This window comes from Monodelphis domestica, chromosome 3 (genome assembly GCF_027887165.1).
Source record: "Monodelphis domestica isolate mMonDom1 chromosome 3, mMonDom1.pri, whole genome shotgun sequence".
NCBI classification, from domain to species: domain Eukaryota; kingdom Metazoa; phylum Chordata; class Mammalia; order Didelphimorphia; family Didelphidae; genus Monodelphis; species Monodelphis domestica.
In genome coordinates, this window is record NC_077229.1 from 177806317 (window position 1) to 177829923 (window position 23607).

General features: G+C 33.6%; 1 protein-coding gene across 2 annotated transcripts in view; it reads right to left on the bottom strand.

Annotated features, from left to right (window-relative positions):
* Window positions 1-508: 508 nt before the first annotated feature.
* DPY19L4 (dpy-19 like 4) overlaps window positions 509-23607 on the bottom strand; it is a 54910-nt gene continuing 31811 nt past the window's right edge. For both annotated transcript variants that reach the window (XM_007488120.3, XM_007488121.2), the window contains 7 exons: window positions 23488-23607; window positions 21807-21927; window positions 14049-14105; window positions 12112-12194; window positions 8055-8187; window positions 5488-5646; window positions 509-4188 (listed from right to left, as the gene is read on the bottom strand). In XM_007488120.3, coding sequence (XP_007488182.2) covers window positions 4024-4188; window positions 5488-5646; window positions 8055-8187; window positions 12112-12194; window positions 14049-14105; window positions 21807-21927; window positions 23488-23607 — 838 coding nt within the window. In that variant the 3' untranslated portion in view covers window positions 509-4023. The remainder of the gene's footprint in view (window positions 4189-5487; window positions 5647-8054; window positions 8188-12111; window positions 12195-14048; window positions 14106-21806; window positions 21928-23487) is intronic.

Consider the following 23607-nt stretch of genomic DNA (forward strand, 5'->3'; position numbering starts at 1 on the left):
TAGTTGAGAAAAACACACCCCTTTGGAACTTCTAGATTAAATTCAATTTTTAGTTTCACAAAATAACTTGATGAGATTATACTAATGATATAATATCCATACTTACATCACTTCCACTTTAAATTGCCTACATTTGAAGGTGTACATTCTAGTTCTCTAAAACAATATAGACAAGCTTTGTACTTAAAAACCAAAAGTGAAGGAAAGATGCATGTCACCTTGGGTACAAGTTATCATCTGAGAATCACCAAAGGAAAGGAATAAAACTAAAATTATACGTAATATTTGGGTTAGTAATCTAGAGTATTATTCATATTTTGTATTATACTAAGGAAAATGGACTAATAATCATTTGCTAGAAGTTTAATTTACTTTAAGTAAATTCTACATGAAATAGCTGAGATTTATACAAAGAATGAATTAAAGAATCATAATTTGCTTTATAAAATAAAAGATTCTTAGAATCAGAGGATGAAAAACTCAGATCTTTTTAATAGCACAAGACTCCTTAGGGCAATTAAAAATTTTTTATTTGAAAAAAAAATTTATATACAATTTTAAGCACATGCTCTCTCTGTAAAGTGAAACACACAAGTTACAATATAAAAGGCATACTTTAAGAGTTCAAAGGCAAAAAAGGCTAAAATTCTCATGAAATCATCAAAAGTAAATACAATTATAGTATAATTTAATAATTCTCACACAGCGTTAGTTTTAATCCAGATTAAATGGGAAGTCAGAGAAGTCTGAGCTTATAGATATGATTAAGCTGATAACTATGTGCCAAAGCTTTTTTTGACTTACCACTTTTCACGTGCCAGTTTAGAATTTTTCTGAGTGTTTTGAAACTTTAAATATTGGCACACTGCTATGTGACTGATAATTTGGATAGGCATCATTAAAAAAGATTTCAACTGAAAGCAACACAATTTTAGTAACTACAAAAGCAGAAAGGAGATTAAGTATTGCAGAAACACAAAGATTTCAGTAATAAGCCAGGAATGAGAATTGCTAAGGATAGGTTAACAATGATTTGGTGCAATAGGCCTTGTTAAACATGCAAGGTAGTTGTTTTTGTTTTTACTCTGGAGTTTTGAAGTATAATCAAATAAGCAAAATATTTTAGTTAGCATAGGTACCTTAAAAGTATTAGTACCTAGGGGGCAGCTGGGTGGCTCAGTGGATTGAGTCAGGCCAAGGCCAATACACAGTATTGATTCTAAGACGGAAAAGTAAGGGTTTAAAAAATAAAAAAAAGTATTAGGACCTTTCTCACCCAATAAATGCTAATAACAAACTCAATATAATGAGGATACTGCCTAGAAAATGAGCATATTAAAGTAATGTTAGCATAATTTCCCAGAGAAAGTGGGCAAAATGGTTAACTTTTGGAAAAGGAGCTAAAAACAGAATAATCAAGGCACTTAATTTTAATAGGTTTGAAGTACCATAAGCAAAGTATATTTGGATTTCCTTCATAAATACTTCTCATTCTCAAAAGTATGGACACTTATTATGAACTGCTTATTTTAGATTGCTAGGACATATAATTAACATATAAAAGGAAATTGTAAATGACTCAAGTGAGGATATTATTTCATAAGCAGAAAACAGCATATGGATTTGGCTACTTCTACCCAAAATTTTCCAGGTTTTGATGTGGCTTAACTATTAAAATCGAACACAAACTGTTCTTTAATAAAGTCCAACATAATCATTTCTATTCAAGAGATTCAGGTATTTCTTTTTAACAGCTACTGCATAAAAATATTTTCTTAATAAAGTTCAACTGGAAATTCCTTCACATCCATCAAAAAGTCTGTTTAGCAAAGCCAACTAGTGGAAGTAAAAGAAAATTTTTATTATTTAAAAAAGGCCTTAAACCAACTCAGTGCAACATTAAGACAATGATAATACCAAACATCAATGAAAAGGTAACTTATTTGATGCTGCACTGGGAGGCCAATTTCCCATTACTGTCTTTATTCCTTCTTGACATCCTCAATGTACATACTATTATAGAATTTACTACATACTCTCATAATCTTATACAGTGAAGCATGGTAGATAATATTTGTTCAATTAACCAGTTCAACAGTATCGTAAGGCATAAAGCAAAAGACTACTATTAATATAAAAATGTGGGACCAGGCCAAAGGTTTTGATAGTTTATTAATAGAAAGGATAAGGTGATTGATGAGAGAGGGTGGAAATAGATCACTCTAAATAAAAGCTTAATATTCTCCATTTAGCTGGCTTTTGACCTATACTGTTCTGCAGTAGTGCCAACAGTCCTTAGTTCAAACTCTGAAGTCAAGACAGCCTTGGGCTTCTCTGTAGCGGTGCTGTACAATGATGCTCCAGCTGACATCAGGGGATGTCCAGAGATGCCAGGCCATTGGGGGTAGGGTATAGATTCCCTCACATAATCCCCAAGAAGTACAAGTAGTTTTATTGAAGATATCTTACTATAATTACAGAATTATACATGTGAAAATGACTAATGAAACAGATTCTGTTCCATCAACACTGAATATACTCTCCATATGACAGCCATAAAAGAACACATATGATTTTTCAAAAATACATTCATGCATAATGAAGACTTTTTCCTTCTAATATTGTTCATAGTAGTGATGTGATTTCAGCACTACTTTAAAAACTGAACATTCTGAAAAAAAAATTGTGCAAGAGCATGAAAAAAAAAACCCAACTAAGCACTATCTGTATATCCTAAACATAATATGTCTACAGGTTGCCACTTCTCATAAATCACATTGATGTCTTAGCAAATATTGAAAGCAATTAAGAGACCACAAGAAGGCTTGTAAATTTGAAGAATGACAAATTTGCAAAGCTGATTAAAATGACCAGTTAGTCTTTAATATTGAAGTTTTTAGGGAAGCTTGCTAAATGACAAAGAATTTCTTTCTAATTTATTTAATAATAAGTATCCATCTGTGCAGACATGTGGTTAAGAGCTGAGATCATGAGTAATTTTAAGTCTTTTTAGTGCATATGCAATCTTATTTTAGGATGGGTTATATTAAGGAGCTTCAATTTCCTTTAATACAGCCAAGAAGTTAAGACAAAATAATTTATACCACTATAGTAGCTGGCAACAGACTAAACTGTATTAAAAATTCTGACAAGAAACATCCAAGCAGATTTTATTTCCAATATTTATATTTTAAAATATATGTTAACAGCCTTTGAAATGCATATTAAAAATGTAGGCACCAATAATTATTTTAAAATCATGATTAAACTGGTATCAAATGTATGACATTTTACTGTGACAAAAAATTAACTACATAATAATACAGAATTAAAATGTATTATGCATGGATATATTTTAAAAAGTAATGTACTCACTTATAAGCAATATTTAAGGAAAAACCAAACTATTTGTATGAATATCATAAATATTTGGATTTTGGACACTAGAAAAAACAAAACTTCATGTAATTTTAAAATCTTTTAAAAGACTACTTCCCTTTGTATAATGCCCATTTAAAACTATACTATTTCTCTTTACGTTTATTGTTTTCCTTGATTCTTTATTATAAGGATTAGTAAAGTTATATGCCATGGTATCCAGGACAAAAAAATTCCCTTATAGACTAAATGTATTATAGCAAGGTTTCACTGCTATGCAATTATATTTTCAAATCCATATGATAATGGGGTTCTAATATATTTTATTTAGATAAACATCTACAGGGAAGATGTGATAGTACTTTAGAAGGTAAAATATAGGATGACCAATGCAAAAGAAAGTTATGTTACTGGCATAAGTCAAAACTGGAAGATTTGCTACATTATCAACATCCTAAGTTGATGTTATTTTTACCTAGGAAATTCTGGGCCTGGAAACAAATTAATGAGAAAAAAAAACCAGGGGGGAAAAAACACCATTTCAAAGGTCCAAACTTTGATTTGCAAAAGTATACATAAGTAGGAAAATAGCATTCCATGTTTCTTCATGTCATACAGTCTTTGAAAGGAAGGCTTTGCTATTTTTCAAGACTGGAAGGATATCACAGTGTTGATTTTATATACAAAGTAAGATCTGTTCCAGTATACTCTAGTGAAATAATTCACATATGGAGAATAGTTAATTTTGATCTCATGGCAAAATCGTCCATATTTTGAGTAGGTAAAACTGTCACCTTCTTCACAAACCACCTATACCAAAAGATACAAAACAGCAAGTTAAAAATGCTTGCTTTAGCTCTAGAAGAAACTCAAATATAAATAGCAAAACTTTCAATGAATAACTTCTGCATAGATGCCATTTCAATACTAATTTTCTTGAGCTACATGCATGTTATTTCAATCTTAAAAACTGACATCTTAAAACATTTTCAGATTGCAAAGCACCTTCTCTAATCTGATTCTCCCAACAATCCTTGGGAGGTAAATACTATAGATATTATTTCCATTTTACCTTTTATATTTTACAGATAAGGAAACTGAGGCTCATGGCAAGTAGGTGTGAGGCAAGATCTAAATCCTCATCATTCCTGACTCCAAATCCAATGCACTTTTCATTGAACCACAACTCTTCCTATTAATCTCCAAGTAAAAGTTTTAATTTGGTCACCAAGGCATAATAGCCTCTGTATGAATTAGTGAACACTTGGGCTCCACAACAGACTGTTATAATGTGTGTGTGTGTATGTATATAATGTATATCTCAGTCATCTGAGTGAGGAAATAAAATTCCTGCTTACCCAAGACAAATTTTTATACTTTAAGGAGTCAAGGATGAGGGCTGGATATGGAGATGGTTTACTTTACATTCCACTCTCCTTTTTGGACTATTACTGAGCAAATAAGGAATGGAAAGAAAAAGTATGCTTAAGTCAGAGTTTTTGCACAATATGAGGGAAATATGGTTCATAAAGTATTGATTCTAAGTTGGAAGGTAAGGGTTTAAAAAAAACTAAAAGTCATAATGACAGGTAATGTTATACATAAATGCAGTACTTTCTTATCAGTAAACTAGGAAAGAAAAGAGAAGAAAAGTAAACTTATAGAATACCAATCTTCCCCAACAAACTGTTCCAAGGATGTGGAACAAAGTATGCTCCTAGGTAGGAGGGAAAAAAGAGATTTTAGTTGTCAGCAAATAAGATGGACTGAGTCAAGGTAACATCATAGACCTTTTCTGAAGTCAAGAATGGCTCTGAGTGTACCTCCCAGAGGATCCCACTTATCAGGTATCCCAACTCCCTAGGCATTTTAGATGCCAGAGATAGTTTTACTGCAGATTAGGATGAAAGAAGACCTAGTAAAAATAGGAAATTGATATAAATTAAATAGGTATATCTAAGACTGCAAGTAATAGTAACAAACACTGTATATCTTTGCTTATATTTTAAGTGTAAATTCTAAAAATGAATTTTTGAAAATCAAATTTTGAACCTTATTTCCTCATGCTATGGTAAACATAAGTATTCAGTCTTCCAAACAGTTACTTACATGGCCATTTGCAATATCCAGCAAGTCTTTAACCCTACATCCTCTCATGGTTCCCACTTCATTGCAGATAGCATCTTCTACAATCAAGTAGTTAGCTTTGTAGGACGTAAGTATCTTATAAATATCTTCAGCAGACCTCTTTGAATAGATTTGATAGATCTATCAGATTGGAGAACAAAATAATAATGACTTGAAAATATATGAAAATGCCAACCATCTGACATTTATTTACTCAATAGCTCTGTGCAAATATCTGTTAGGGGTCCAGAAGCACCCTAAACAAGGCTTCTGCCAGTGAGGAACTTCTTGTTCAGTTGTGGGGAGTAGACTACTTTTAGAGTTTGGAAAAAGAGTTCAGTTTTGTACAAAATTTAATTCCTAGGGTTACAAGTTAAAATGAGAAAGGTCTTTACAGATCATCTTTTCCAAAACCTTTTTAGTGTTTTTCATATATAATTTTAATTTAAGTTTCCTGAGAGTCAGGGCTATTGTTTTATTTGCTACATGTGGCACCTATCCAAAGAAGAACTTAAAATTATTATTATTTTTTAAAAAACCCTTACCTTCCATCTTGGAATCAATATCGATTCTAAGACAGAAGAGTGGTAAGGGCTAGACAGTGGGGATTAAGTGACTTGCTCAGGGTCACACAGCTGGGAAGTGTCTGAGGCCAGATTTGAACATAGGACCTCCCATCTCTAGGCCTGGCTCTCAATCCATTGAGCTACCCAGCTGCCCCCAAACGTAAAAAATTATGATTTAAACATTTGTTGATTTGAACCCAGGATCTTCCATCTCTAGGCCTAGTTCTTTATCTACTGAACCACCTAGTTGCCCCTGAAATACTTTCACACATAATAACTAAAATATAGTAATTAGATTTGGAATATTAGACTTGAAGTTAGCAGATGTAGGTTCTAGTCATATCTTAGAACTTGGAAAAACTCTTTACTCTCCGGACCCTACTCTGAAGGATCTGAAAAATCCTTCAGTGGAGTTTAAGAAATTCCTATCCCTTCTTTTAGCTCTTCTTCTTCTTGCTGTCTGCATTACCTTGAATATGAAGAATAATTCCGGGTACAAGGACAATAGATAATCTCTAAATTCCCTTCAATACTAAAATTCTATAATTATGTTAAAATTAATTCAAAGAACTTAAATTAGGTAATAATGGTGGTCTGAATTGGGGTGTAGAATGGAAAAAGATGAAGTCAGATCTTTGACAAATGATAGAAATGAGAGATGGTAAATGACTGAATGTGGTGGGTAAGAAAAGAATGCATAGAAGATGATTCTAACCTAGCTTGCATAGGAAGATAATGATACCATTAATTGAAACAGGGATGGCAAGAAGAAAAAAGTGATTTTTGTGTGTAGAGAGGAGAAGGGAACTGTTTTGGATATGTGGAATTTGAAGGACGCTTAGACATATAAATTGAATGGCTAATAGCAGACTTGAAATTTGGGACCTACATGAACTGATGCAGAGTGAAATAAGCAGAACCAGGAGAACATCGTACAGAGTAACAGCAATACTGTGTGAGGATCAACTACGAAAGTCTTCGCTGCTCTCAGCAATATAATGATCTGGGACAACTCTGAAGGATTTATGACAAAGACTGCTATCCACCTCCAGAGAAAAAACTATTGGAGTTGGATATAGATCAAAGCTTATGTTTTTCACTTTGTGTTTTCATTTTGGGGTTTTGATTTTATGTGAGTATTATCTGACAACAATGACCAATAAGGAAGTAAGTTTTGCATGATAATATAAATTCCAACCACCTGATTCAGATGAACTACATCACCAAACAATGAAAAAACTGGAGAATGCACTTGCTAAACTACTATCCATAAGAATCTGAAAGATCATGAAGAATGGGAGCAATAATGTGCAGTCCTGAGAAGGGCAAATGTTCCCATATTCAAAAAGGGGAAATTAATAAAGCCCATATACCACAGAGCAGTGGGTTTAACTTAAATTCTTGGGTGAAGGAATGCAGAATTTAAGGAACAGATCATTTAAAAGAACTGGCATGGTTTCATCAGGATTAGACTAAAATGAACTCTTAACAGGCAACAATTTTTTTAATAGGGTTACTAAACTGGTAGATTGAAGGAATGTACACACTTATGGTTAATTTGGAAAGATTTAAACTTGAGGATGATATAATTAAATGGATAGGTAACAGGTTTTAATGTCATATTCAATGAGTAGCTGTTAATGTTTCAATCTCAGCATGTTAGGAGGTTTCCAATAAAATGCCCCAGGGTTGTGTTCTTTTTCCTTGGATCTTTTCAACAATTTTGTTTTACAAGAAAGAACTTACTAACAGATAAGCCTTAATTTTGGTTCCTTTAATAATTATCTTACATGCCTTGAGAAAAAAAAAAAGCTGATTTGAATTTGGCTTTCTAAAGTTGTTTCAGATTTTCCTATTTCAGTAATCAGCTGAACATAAGCACATTTTCAGAAATCTTAATTAGTGAACTCTATTAAAATAGACTGGTAACAAGGAACCAAGTGCCCAAATGATTCCCCAGATGGAGAATTATGAATGCTTTACGTTTTCATTTCTCTTCAGAAGATCTTCATCATTGTAAAGAGGCAAATTGGTCACCATCCATCCAGTGCACAACTTAATCACACCCATCAACTGTGGACTCCCTGCAAACACAGCTGCAACTGGAGCCTGCCTTCTGCAAAAACAACATTGATTTACATATTAAACAGACAAGGATATTGTTTAAGACAATATTTTATTTCAATTCTAAAAGATTGTGGCAAACTATGCATTATACATAGTAATGGATCTCTTCTGCTTAGTAATCACAGAAGCAGGGATGCACAATATTAGATGCAAACTTAGAATTCCATGTAAAGATGTGTCTCTGCTAGCAAAAAGAAAAAATAGGTACTATTTAAGCTATAATCTGAGATAACATTGTTTTTTAAACTATTACCTTCTGTCTTAGAATTGATACTAGGTATTAGTTCCAAGGCAGAAGAGTGGTAAGGACTAGGCAATTAGGGTTAAGTGACTTGCCCAGGGTCACACAGCTAGGAAGTATTTGAGATGAGATTTAAATCCAGGGGATCGGATTTAGGCTTGGCTCTCTATTGACTGAGCCACCTAGATAATCTGATAACAGATATAAGGTACTCTTTTGAGCAATGGCAACAAATATTATGTAAGAGACAATTCTCATTTGGATGTATGAATTCTGGTCTGATTATAGGAAAGCAATTCCATATAATTATTTCTTTGTTTAGTTTACTGAATTCTTAGCTACTAAAATGGGTAAATGATTACTAGGTTTCTCCCTTCCTATTAGCACAGTGCCTGGCACAGTAGGTACTTAATGAAAGTTTAAAGACTGACTTATAAAATGCCTCAGGGCATGCAATTTTAACCCTTTTAAAGTGTATAAGCCAAAAGGATTCACTACCCTTAGGCTAGTAAAGAGACCAACATAAGTCTGTACAAAGGATAACCAATGGAAATCAATAAGGGAGGCTTATATTTCTCCTAGAAAATGACAGATTGGATGTTACAGTTATAAAACCGGTAGTTTGGAGCTTAAATCAGCAAATAAAAACTTCCTAAAAGAGATATATATTAAAAATCCCTTTAAAGGAATAGATAATTGTATTCTGGTGAATAATCAGAGCTGGACAACCGTATGAGTTACAGATGGCTTAGACAAAGGTTGGAGAGAAAGAATCAAGTATAGAGAGACTAATAAGCAAGTAAAGTCGAACAGAGATAAGAGACTGATTAAGATATGGACAGAAAGGTAGGATAACATAACTGGTGGAGAGTCTTGAATCCATATTCAGAAATCTGTTACTTGTTCTGCTGAGAAAAAAGTTCTATGTAGCTAAGAATATGATGTAGTGAGATTGCTTCTATATTAGCAAGTTGCTCTTTCTGTTTCACCTTGGATTTGTGATTTGCATTGCCTACCAAAAGAGATCCATAAAACCTCTGCAAATTATAACCTCAGAGATGTCTGATACACTGAGAGGCTAAGTGACTGACTAGTATGTTTCAGACAAATGATATGAATCCACATTTTCTTGACACTAAGGCTTGCTCTCCTTCCACTGTGCCACATGACTGAAGGGAGAAGTATATTAATGAACATAGTATATAGAAAGACCAGAAGTAGAATAAGGAGAATAATTTTTTTCAAAATTTATAGTGCCTTACAGTTTATGATGCTAACCAAAATTTTATCTTTACCTAGACTAGTTTTCTGTCATATTTTTACATCCAGTCTATTCCATCAGCCAGTCAATAAGCATTTTTGAAATGCCTACTCCATACCTGGTACTGTGCTAAGCACTGTGCTATTCCCTCTGTTCTATACTTTTCATGACTTACCTACACATATGACTAATGAGCAGCTCTGATCATGTCACTCCTCCATTCAAAAAGCCTGCCACTTCCTAGTCCTAAGCATTTCCTACCAATCAGCTTCACATTTGTATTGTGGCTAAACTCAGCTCTCATTTCCATTCCTGTCCCACCAACTCCTATCTCTGTGTCTTTGGATATGCTCGCCTATAATTGGATCGAGCTCCTCTCCCTTCATTCCTGTTTTGTCTTCTTCATAGGGTCCCTTTCTTGAAGAGCTAGATCCTCAGGAGGGTCTTCATCATCCTCCACAAGTGAAAGTGCTCTCCGCCTCCTCAAGTTTCCCCTGGCACTTTGTTAAGATCTTGCATTTGTATATTTCTCACCATCACTGGATCAAAGTTGTCTGTATGTATCTTTTTCTTAACAAAGCTGTAAACTCCTTGAGAACAGTACCTCCACAGAGAGTCTCATATAAAATGACAACTTAATAAAAGCAAAAGTTTTAAGTATTGCTTCTAAGGCAGAAAAGCAGTAAGGGCAAGGTAATTGGGGCTAAGTGACTTGCCCAAGGTCACATCTAGGAAGTATATGAAGTCAGATGTAAATCCAGATCCTCCCAACTCCAGGCCTGGCATTCCATCCACTGAGCCATCTAGCTGCCCCTAAACATTAAAGTTTTATAAAACTATGCCTTAAAAGATAGATTAATCATAACTGCCATTTGCTGGACCCATCAAATTATACATTTTCCTCAGAACAATCCTGTGAGGTGACTACTACTGATTTTATTAGCTGTGAAAATGATTTAATCATCAGAAGTATATATAACCCCACATTTCCTTAAGTGAGGGAAGGTCTACAAAATACGTGATAGAGTGGGCGACAACTGAGAAATGACTGACTGCCCCCTGAGCAGTCCTAAGAAAATTCTAAAACTGCAGTTCCATGTAAAGTGGAAGGAAAACACAGGAAGTGATGCAGAGACGGATCTTTAAAAGTGGCAAGAACTTCCTGTGACCAACTCTTTCTCCTTCGAATTTGGCCTTGAGGAGCTCTGGCTTGGGACCTTGGGCTGCTGCTCTTAGATCTTCCTTTAGGACTACCACGTGGGTGAGTGAAAAAGCTGACTCCTATCCTGGCTCCTGGAGGGACTAGCGTCCAGAGAGGCCCCCTCCCCCATCTTGGAGGAGGCCTTGTGGCTGGAGCCCTGGCTTAATTTACTCCTAGGCCCTCTGGCTGGGGCTTCTGGAGTAAAGCCAGGGTTGGAGCAAATAGTTTAGCTCATCAAGCTAGATTTCTTACTCTGCCCTCTTTCTCATTTATCTACTTTCACTCTTTCCCTTTATTTTATAAACTGCTATAAGTCATTTTGACTTGAGATATGTTAATTTCAGCAACCACATGATCATAGTCCAACCTTAATTTTTAACCCTTAAGTAGCTCACCTTATAGATGAGTCCTAGAGAAGTTACATGACTTGACCACAGTCTCTAATGAATAAATAGAAGCCCTAGGATTTTGTTATTTCAAACTTATTTCTTATACTAATCATATTCAATAACCCATTTAAGACATCAATGATTCATAATATCAATTATGCAATAGAATCAGTCTTTCCTAAGACATTGTTTTCACTGAAAATCAAAAACTATGAACCTTACCTTCTATGACTTCTATGTTAAAATTTTCTAAAAATAGTCATACTTACATGTTTATATATTTACAAAATCCATTTGTGTCATTTTCCTGCCACATTGTATCATATTCTAAAGTATACTCTAAAAATGGGATTACAGATTTAGAGCTGGAACAGCCTCCAGAGGCCATCTATCTGACTATCCTTAATTTACAGATGAGCAAACTGAGGCCCAGAGAGTTCAAGTGATTGGACCAGCATCATACAGGTTATGTTTATCAAAGTAAATTATATATTTTAGAAATAACACATTTTTTAGATATAGTTCAAATTTACAAGTACAGTATTTCTCAAAGTACAGTAGCCAAAGAAACATTTACAGAAACTACAACTCCTAATCTTAGTTACTATGTTTTAGATATAAAAATTTGCTCACTTCTAAAAAATCAGCATCTGAAAATCTCAAATATTAAATATATCTAATAATAAAATTTTCAGGGATATTTCCTCCTTTGAATCATTCATAAAAGCAGTAAATTAGGATTAATTAAAAGCTAAACAATAAGGTATTTTAAAATAAGATTACATAAGACAGTTATGTTATTTCTGAAGTTAAATTCTTACTTTATCCATGTCATAAGTTCTACTGTGTCTGGGTCATAGAATTCCTGTAGTTCTGAAAGTTCTGTCATTATTCTTGGAAAAAACTATAAGGTAAAACAAAAGCCCCCCCCCCAAAGTATACATTAGAAGCTAAAAATGCTAAACATTTTCATAATATTTCAATGAGCCTAAGATGCTAAAAAGGAATACAGAATATAAAACAAATAGTTCTCAGTGAAGCAAAGGATAAGTCTCTGCTCCCTTTCAATAAAGTATCTATTTTGGCTAAGTCATTTTTATTATGAACTTTGTGTTCAACAGAAGTTTGTAAATAACTATTAAATTGGTAATTATTCTTACCTTTTCTGTCAAACATGTTCAAATATAATTCTACTTTCAAATAAATGGCTTATAAAGTTATTAGTAATTTTTAAAAGCACTTATGACATTTCACATGCCATACAAGTAAAAGGATTTATAGCATTTATATTTTATAAATGCATAAGAAATCTGGACTTGGTCTAGTATTTTAGTTTCAATATTATTAGCTTTGCCACTATCAACTCTTTGCATATCATTAGCTTCATAATGAAGCTAATTCTCAAATTTCTTATTCCATCTTTACTTTGATACTGAATTTGTTTTTTCAAACACTACTTATATCAATCATATTCAGTAACCCACTGAAAACCCAAAAACTATGAACCCTACTTATAACATGTTCTAATTAGTTACTGATATTTATAAAATTCATTTGTGTAATGTTAAGAATGCCCAATACCAAAAAATTTTAAGCTAAGAAAACAAGAGAATAGCCAACTACTACATTCTGAGTATTTTACTGATTCAATTGTATGACTCTGAGGAAGCTCTCTTATACCTCTGTAAAAATTCCCTATTCTCACATCTTACAAACAGAAGCAGTATATAGGCATGATATGAGTAAGATATATAAGATACTGTTTGTTAACGTGTCTTAGTAATGACAATAATTTGTCTGTCATAAGTTAAGAGAGATATTGGATATGAGACTTCATTTCATTAGTGGTGGAGACTCCTAGGTGAAGGAAGTTTGATCTACAGATGCAGATTGGTACTTTCTTTGAAACGAATAGTCCTAAAATTGTCTAGAGCTGTGGTGCCAAACCAAAAACAGAAAGGGAAGGGCTGGGGTGGGGTGGGAGGAGCACTAAACCATACATATAATGATCCTCATAGCCTGTATATTCACTTAGAAAATCACGTTATCAGCACTATGTTTCAGTATATTTTTATTTTGTTAAATGTTTCTTAATTACAATTTAATCTAGTTCTCCTTATGTTTGACACCTCTGGTTTAGAGCCTTAAAAGATTAAATGATTTGTTCAAGGTCACCCACATCACCAGGTATCAGATGTGGAACCTGAAGGTCTTTCTGGGTTCTAGGCTGATTCTCTATCCATGATGACAAGCTGCCTCTTCCCAGGTTAGATGTTAGATATGAAATAATTAAACTGTCAGGATTGTTTCTTGAAGACCATTGTAAACATGCCTTTTTTAGTAAAATTGAGGACCATTTTCAAATGCTAGATTATCAAAATTTCATTTCTTAGATGAATTTGATTAGAATGTTTAAAAGTTAGATTTTGTCTCTAGGTAAAACTATTTAGTCCCATATAAAGATTTAAAGTGCACGTAGCTTTCATTTTCTGTATCTTTGAATTATTAAAGTATTATTTACCAATCAAAAATTAAATCAGTAATAGTATTAGGCAACAGTTTAATAACATTACAGTTATATATTGTAGTCTTAAATAGTTTTAGCTTTTTATCATATATCTTTGCAATTGTAAATACCTAGAGTTCATCTTTACTGAATACAATAAACTACATTACAGATTAGAAAGAATGCCTCTTAATTTCTATCCCGATATAATTAGGGTTATACAAATTTTTAAATAATGAAAAAAGATCTTACCTCTTTCCATAAGCTAAAACCTATAATGGTAGGTACAGCCATGCTCAGAATGAGAGCCTAAAACATTAAAACAAAAAGGGTCATGGATCACTAAGCTTTCCATATTCATTAATATAATTTAAGGTACAAAAAAGGCCTAATGAATGCAATCTAAATATCAGAGAATCAGAATCTGAAGAGACTATAGAGGTCATATAACAATTTCTGACTCAACAGAATTTCCTTTGTAATATCTTCTCACCTCTTACCAACTGGTGACATTGCCTTTGTTTACACATTTCTAGTGATAATGAAATCAAAACTTTCAAGTGCAATCTATTACAATTTTGGGAGAAGTCTCTATTTTATTAAAATCCTTCCTTATGCTGATTCAAAATCTGTCCCCCACTTCCCACTTGTAGTTCACTAGTCCTACTTGTGCATGCCATAGTAATAAAAAATATGTCCAATCTATATGTTTTGTTTTGTTTTTTTTTAGGATAGTGTTAAAGGGAATAACCAATAAATAGCTGTAAACAATGTCTGGACTCAGTATGTATAAAATTGAGACTAAGGGTATAATTGAAAATGGAGGAAATGTGTGAAACAAAACTAAAAAATAAGATATTTCCAACATATATTCATTGTGGATCATTTCAAATACATTTGATCTCCTCAGTACAAGTCAGCTACTAAATATAGCAAAAAAAAAAGTAGTATAAAGATATAATCAGCTCTTAAAAGAAGCTTGTTTTATCATATGAAAAAATGCTCTCAATATTTGATTAGAGAAATGCAAATTAAAATAACTCTGAAATATCACATCATACCTATGAGACTTGCTAACATGACAGAAAAGGAAAATGACATGCTGAAAGGGATTTTGGAAAATATGGTGGAGTTGTGAACTGGTCCAGGAGACCAATTTGGATCTATGTCCAAAACTATGCATTCCCTTTGACCTGGTAATACCACTACTAGGTTTGGATCCCAAAGAGTTCAAAGAAAAAGAAAAAGGAGTATTTGCACAAAAATATTAACAATAGCTTTTTTTGTGGTGGCAAAGAATCAGAAATTAAGGGGATGCCCATTAATTGGAAAATGGTTGAAAATTTTGTGGCATATGATTATGATGGAATACTATTGTGCTATAAGGAAGAGTGTGAGAATAGTTTTCAGGATAATTTCAGAAAAGCCTGGGAAAACTTATTGAATTGATGCAAAGTGAAGTGAGCAGAACCATAAGATCTCTGTACAAAGAAACAGCAATATTGTAATGATGATCAAGTGTGAAAGACTTAGCTATTTTGATCAATATAATGATCTAAGTCAATCTGGAAGGATTCATGATGAAAAAGACTATCCACCTCTAGAAAAAGAACCAATAAACTCTGAGTGCAAACTAAAGTATAATTTTCACACTTTATTTTTCTTGCTTTTTTTTTTTGGTGACATAGCTAATAGAGAAAAGTTTTGATGATTTTTATATGTATAATAAATATCATATATCTTGATTTCCCAGTAAGTGGGGAGAGGGTAAAGTGAGGAAGAAAACTTGGAATTAAAAAAATTTTTTTAATATTAAAAATGAATAAGAAACTTGAAATTCCACTTCAAAAAAAAGTTAAATTTTTTTGGTAAGGTAAAAGACAATCATGTACAGACTTGCATAGAAAACGAGTATTGCATAACAGCACAGCACATTTCTTTATCTGTCTGAAGCATGTAATACTTTTTGATCAGTCACTCTCTTCTTTGGGTTTCCATGATACCATTCTCTCTTGGTTCTTTTCTCTTATCTGACCCTTCCCTTCTAAGCCTTTTTTGCTAGTTCATCATCCACATCAGGACTCCTAACTGTGTGTGGGTGCTCCCCAAAACTGTCCTATATCTTTTATTCTCTCTACAAGCTCACTTTCAATCAATGATCTTATCAGTTTCCTTGAGTTTTCTCCCGAAATCTACTAACACATCTCCAACTCCCTAATGACCCTTTCAAAGTGGATGTACCATAGGTACCTCACTCAAACTCAGCATGTCCAAAATAGAATATTTTTCTCCTTAAACCCACTGTTTTACTGACTCTCCTTATTTATGTTGACAGTATTAACATTCTTCTAGTAACTCAGATACACAATCTCAGCATCATCTTCAATTCCTCATTGTTCATCCCATCCAAATCAGCTTCCAAGACTTCTAGTTTCTATTTCTATGTCTTTCACGTCCATTCCCTTTTCTCTCTTCATAGGCTACTACCCAGGTTAGGGAGCTCATCATTTTTGTTTTGTAATTACTTTATAATACAATTTTGTATTTGTGATCAAGTTTGCATTGCAGTAGTCTCCTAAATGGTCTCCCTGATGCAAGTCTCTCCTCTCTTCAGTCCAACCTCTACACAGCTGCCAAAGTTATTCTCCTACCTGCAGGTTTGAGCATGTAATTCCCCACTCAATAAACTTGAATGGCTCTTAGATTAAATAAAAATTCCTCCATTTTGCATTTAAATCCCTTCATAAAAGCTGGCTCTTAACTATCATTTCCCTTTACTTTGCATTCACTCTACAATAGTCAGAAATTGGCCTTCTTACTGTTTGTCTCTTGCCCATGTATACTTGCACATACTATCTTTAATTATGCCTGAAATGTATTCCCTTAGAAGCACTTGTTTTCTTTAAAATTTCTACAAGGAGTTCAGGGGACAGAGCCAAAATGGTGGGATAGAAGCTGAGAAAGTTCAAACCACAATGAGAATCTCTCTAACCAACCCTTAAAATAATGCTTCAAAACAAATGCTGGAGTGAAAGAACCAACAAGGGTATGGAGTGAAGCAATGAACGATTTGAGATGTTGACATAGAGGATCTGGCTCACTGGGGAGAAAGGGGCGTACAGCCTGCATTAAGGTCCCACCAAGGAGTACCAGCACAAGCCAACAGCAATCTACTCCCCCCCCCCCCATTATGTACCAAGTCCAAATCAAGGTCCCAATGCAAGGCAGTCAGCAAGGCTTCTAGCTGAGGCTAGCCCAAGATGGGGCCCAGAACCCTTGACCAAGCCTGTTGTGTGGTCCTTAATCCCAGCCCAAGGCAGTCCATACAGTATGCCTGTCCTCTGTAACCCACAAAGCAAGGGTGTGAGCCCCTACCCAAGCTAAAGGTGAGATTACAAATTCTAGGGCAAGGCAGTCCAGTGTGCCTGACCTATCAAACTCAGAAGGGACCCAAAGTCCTGCCCAAGCCTGAGACTAGAACCTCAGCCCCAGCATGGAGTAGCTCATGGTGCTCTAAAATCTATGAGCCATTAGCAGTCCCAGGGGGTGATTAAATCAGTAGTGGGAAGTGTCTTTCAGAGATCCCCACCTATAGGCCATCATACCACCTTGGAAGAACTGAAACTTGGAGAAAACCAGAAATAGAACTAAGGTTAGCAACAAGAAAAAAATGAAGTTTAAGAAAGTCTTCCTCTACCCTGAAAACAGAGCCCATCTTTCAGATATAAGTAAAAGTCAAGAAAAAAGACTGGAAAAATGAGCAAACAGAAAAAAAAAACCACACACACACACAGCTAACCAAAGAAAATTTTTAGGGAGAGAGATGAGCAAGAGACAGACTTAGAAGGGGATAGTGAAAGTAAAGCAGCTACCCACAAAACTTCAAAGAAAAATATGAATTGGTCTCAGGCTCTTGAAAAGCTCAAAAAAGATTTCAAAAATCAGTTGAGAAAGGCAGAGGAAAAATGATAGAGAAATGAAAGCAATGCAAAGCAGATTTGACCAAGAGGTATAAAATTCCAATGAAGAAAAGAGTTTCTTAAAAAGTAGAGTTGATCAAATGGAAAAGGAGGTACAAAAGCTCAAAGAAAACTATTCCTTAAAAATTCAAATTGGGCAACTAGAACCTAATGACTTCATGAGACATCAAGAAACAATAAAACAAAATCAAAATAGTGAAAAACAAAACAGAAAACACGAACTATCTCAGTGGAGTAACAAAAGACCTGGAAAAACAGATCCAGAAGAGACAATTTAAGAATTACTGTACTACTTGAAAGCCACAAGCAAAAAAAAAGAAGAAGAAAAAAGCCTACACATCAGATCACAAGAATTTATCAAAGAAAATTGCCCTGATATTCTTGAAGAGGGGAAAATAGAAATGCAAAGAAGCCACAGATCACATCCTGAAATAAATGCCCAAATATCAACTCCCATGAATATTATAACTAAATTGAAGAGCCCTCAAGCAAAGCAGAAAATACTATAATCTGAAAGAAACAATTCAAATACAATGGAGCTATAGTCAGAATTACACAGTATTTAGCAGCCTCCATATTAAAGAATCAGAAGACTTGGAATATGATATTCTAGAAGGCAAAAGAACTAGATTTACAACCCAGAATCACATTCCCAGAAAAATTGAGTATATTCTTTTTGGGGAAAAAATGAGTCATCTAAAAAAAATAGATTTTTCAAACATTCTTTATGAAAAGACCAGACATTAACAGAAAATCTGATGTTCAAATATAAGAGTTAAGAAAAGTATAAAAAGATAAAATAAGAGAAAATTAAAAGGATTCAATAAGATTAAACTGTTTACATTCCTCTGGGGGAAAATGATTTGTAATTCTTATAAATTGTGTCAGTATTAGATCAATTAAAAGGAGTATACATAGACAGAGGGTATGAGAATAAGCTGATTAGGATGATAAGATATGCAAACAAAATCAAGGGATGAAAAAGAGAAAAGGATAGGAAGAGATGGAATGGAAGAAATTATCTCACCTAAAGAGATATGAAAGACTATTACAATAGGAGGATGAGGGTGGCGATGGATAATGCTTAAAATTTACACTCATTGTAATTGGCTCAGAGAGGGAATAACAAGTCATTTGGTATAGAATATACCATATACATATACATGAGAATATACTCATTTGGGTATAGAATCCTACCTTATCCTATAGTGAAGTAGGAGGGGAATAAGATCGGAGGGGGGTAACAAAAGGGAGGGGATAGTGGGAGGTGGTGATTAAAAGTAACATACTTGTGAGGGAGAGAGAGAAAGGAGAGAGAAAGTGCAGGATCAAAAGGGGAAAAAACAGTTGTTAATCATAACTGTGAATGAGAACAGGATGAACTCACCCATAAAACAGAAGCAGATAGCAGAGTAGATTAAAAACCAGAATCCTACGATATGTTGTTTATAAGAAATACATTTGAAGCAGGGAGACACACACGAAATAAAGGTAAGAGACTGGAGAAGAATTTATTGTGCATCATCTGAAGTAAAAAAAGCAGGAGTAGCAATCATGATCTGAGACAAAGCTAAAGCAAAGATAGATTTAATTAAAAGAGATAAGGAAGGAAATTATAACTTGCTAAAAGATAGCATAGAAAATTAAGTAATAATATTAAACATATATATACACCAAGTGTTATATTTTCCAAATTTTTAAAGGAGAAATTAAATGAGCTTCAGGAAGAAATAGTAAAACTATATTAGTAGGGAACCTCAATTTTCCCCTTTCAGATCCAGAGAAATCGAAACAAAAAACAAACAAGAAATGAAGGAAGAAAATGAAATTTCAGAAAAGTTAGAACCAATGACCATGTATTAGGTCATTAAAACTTCACAACCAAATACGGAAAAGCAGAAATAATAAATGCATTCTTTTCAGATCATAATGCAATAAAAATTATAATTAACAAAGGTCCATGGAAAGAGAAATAAAAACTATTAGAAACTAAATAATCTAATTCTAAAAAAGGTGTGGGTAAAAGAAAAAATTATAGAAACGATCAATAATTTCATTAAGAAGAATGACGAGGAGACAACATATCAAAATTTATGGGATACAGCCAAAGCAGTAGTTAGGGAAAAATTTATATCTCTAAATTATTTTATTATTTCAATTTAAATCTATCTCTAATGGATTATATCAATGGAGAAAAAGCAGATCAATGAATTGGGCATACATCTAAAAAACTAGAAAAAGAACAAATTTAAAATCCTAAATTAAAGACTAAAAAATTTGGAAATCCTAAAAATAAAAGGAGAAATTAACAAAATTGAAAGAGAAATATTGAACTAAAAGTTGTTTTTATGGGAAACAAATAAACAAAATACATAGAACTTTCATTAATTTGATTAAAAAAAGGAAAGAAGAAAATAAAATAACCGGTATCAAAAATGAAAAGTAAATTCACCACCAAAGAAGGTAAAATTAATGCAATCATTAGTAGTTATTTTGCCCAATTACAGGCCAACAAATTTGACAATCTAGCTCCCTGTTACTTCCAGGGTTCTGGATAATATCATCTGTTTGGCTTTTAAAGCCCTTCATAATCTGGTCTGTTCCTATCTTTCCAGTGTTCTTATACCTTATTTCCTTCCATATACACTATGATCCAGTAAAACTAGCCTCACTTATATTACTCAAATACAACAACTCTTCTAACTCCAAGGGTTTTCCATAGTTATCTATCATACTTGGGAACACTCTCCTTTATCAACTGCACCTTCTAGTTTCCCTACCTTCCCTTTAATGTTCCAGTTTTACAAGAATTCTTTCCTCGTCCTCCTTAATCCTAATGACTTTCCTTGAGACTACCCTTCTCCTACCAATTTGCCCTGTATATATCTTGTTTATATGCAGTTATTTGTTGTACACTACAATTGTTTTACTATGTAAGCTACTTGAGAACAGAGATTATTTTTTGCCTTTCTATATGTCCCCAGTGCATATCACAGTGCTTGGTACATAGTAGAGGCTTAAATAAATGCTATCTGATTACAGGGATGCCTTAAGCCAGTGATGGTGAACTTAAGAGACCTGGTGCCCAAACTGCAAACCTCATACTACATTTGAACTGCTCCCTTACCACAGACAGGGGAAGGAGGAAATGATCCCTTTGGGCTACTGGCCAGAGGGGTGGGTCATATGAGAAATGTCCACAGGTGCACAAGGAGATGTGGAGAGTAAGTCTCCCATTTAGCTCTGGCATGCATGCCATAAGTTTGCCAACATGACCCTGGACAGTAGGTCTAGAAAGGAAAGAAAGAATAGCTACAAGAGATATACTGTGAAAAGAATGGGCATAATTTGGGGACTGACATTCTTGGGACTTGAGAGATAGAATCAAAAGGAACTTTGTGATTTTGAACCTGGGGAAACTTATCTTTTAAAAGGAACAATACTATCTTTAGTAGAACTAGTGAAGCCAAAGGGAGGAATTAACTTATTAAAAGGTATGAAAGGGTGAAGGATGATAAATTTTGGGTGTAATGAGTTTGCAGTGATGGTGGGACTTATATTTATTTACCATATGAGATGAAGGCAGTGTATTTATATAACACAAAAACAGTATTTCAATTGAACATTTTCATCTAAAAAAATTAATTTCTGATGACATACCAGTAATGCCTTTTGAGAAACTTATAAATGTTCTTAAAACCAAGTTCTAATATTAAAAAACTGATGAATTATTTGAATTACATACAATTACAAAGAAAAGCAGTGGGTAGCAACTGCTATAAATCACACTTGCTTAGTTATCTGCAAAAGGGAACTAATTATTGTTAAAGGTCTTTTACTGGCCTTCATGCTAAACTTAGAAAGATAGCAATACTTCAATTAATTTTTGAAGACTTCTCACTTGACTAAATCACTTAAAAATTTTCATCCTACACATGTTTTTAATCTCAGTAATCTTATTCATGTTTATTCTATTCAGTCATTATTTCCAATTTTATTAGCATTACAGCACATTACAAGAGAAGCTCACCAAAAATATTGGGTGAATAGCCTTCAAGCGAAGCCACTTGAAAAGGGTCATCCAAAGTTCAGGAGAACATACACCAAATGCTGCCAGCATGCACACATAAGGAGTCCAAAGGTATTTCATGCTGTAGGAGAAAAAATAACGTAAAGATAAGACATTGAACTTTTAGGAGAAATATCTTTCTTTTTCCTGGTCAATAGCTGAGCTATGGTTCCAACTCAGAAGAGGCTGAAAAATTCAATGAGGAATGACCTGGCATTTGGTTTTTGCCAAATGATTCTTTTACAGCTGAGATAATCATGATATACATGGAGAATATTAAGTGATGACAGACTCAAAAGAATAGGATTTCAAACCACAGAAGAATAAAAATTAAAAAAAATTTTCTACACGTAAGGAAGAACTACTAGATAGTTACAGTGAATTCACACAACTCAAGAGGCAATAAAGGCCAGAAATAAGGATTGTTTCTAAAATATTAAGATAAATTCTCAAATAAAAATTATCATGGATTACACTAAGGAAAGGATACATCCCCTAACCCAAAAGGCTGACCTTAAAGAGAACATATTTTCTTGCATAACATGTCCCTTGATACCTGCTATTAATGACAGAATATTATACAGAGGTATCACAGATATGACTCTATGTGACAATTCATATGTACTTAAAATAACCACAAGTATTTACATAATGGAATGCATGCACATTAAAAAGTCTGCTCTTCCCCTTAAAGCCAAGTTCTAGCTGTTCTATGGAGCCATTCCTAATCCTGACTGCTCCTTTCCCTCATCTGCCACTATGACAAAAGAAATTCTCTTCCTTAGATTTATTATTACATTTTGCATGAGCCATTCCTTCATACTTAATATAGTCCAGCTTCTATCAATCATTTCTGTATAGCTCAGGTTATCAAACTCAATAAATGCAAAACTCCCAGGTATAGTCCAAACCAGGTTAAAATGTAATACAGAGATTTAAACAAAATAGATAATAATTTTAATTTGTAGTTTTCTAAGTCAACATGCAGCCCACAAGACCTATCTCTATTTGTGTTTGATACCACTGATGTATACTCTTTTGTTTAACTGGATGCCTTTTTTTTTTAAAGAATAAAATGTACATTTCCACATTTCTCTACCCACAGTGATAGATATTTGGGAGATAAATGATAAATGGTAGACATTTAATACTTGTGAAACTAAATTATTTTCTGTGAGGTTAGCAATTGCTAGGAATTCTGGGTTTATGTAGAAATAGATGAAAGTGAGAAGAGGATAAAGATCTAAAGATCTAAATATTAATAACACAATGGTTACCTGAGAAATTCAGGTTAATTAAGAAAAGAACACAAATTTAGCTTGACATTAATATCTGAAAATCCACTGTTCTATCAAATTTAGTTAAGAACACAAAAATGATTAAGTAAATGAAGACCATTAAATAAATTCTATATAAATGTCAATTATGATGATAATTTGTAAAGGGATGAGAGACATGAGAATAACAGGGAATTCTAATAAATTTCATAATGTTGAACTACTGAAGAAGCTAGATAAAACCCCAGTACAAATTCCTGGAAATGATGAAAATTTGCATAGTTTTGGTTGCATTAAATTATCCATATGCCAAGAAGAAATTAATTCACTCTAAAAATTGATAGGCCAAATAAAATTACACTTACCCTTCTAACACCATGGCAAGAGAACCCAGTAAAATAGTATGAATTACATGATAAACTATTTCTGGTCTTTCTCCAATTCGACCATCTTCAAGAGTAAGTATTTCTTTTAGAGGTTTACCA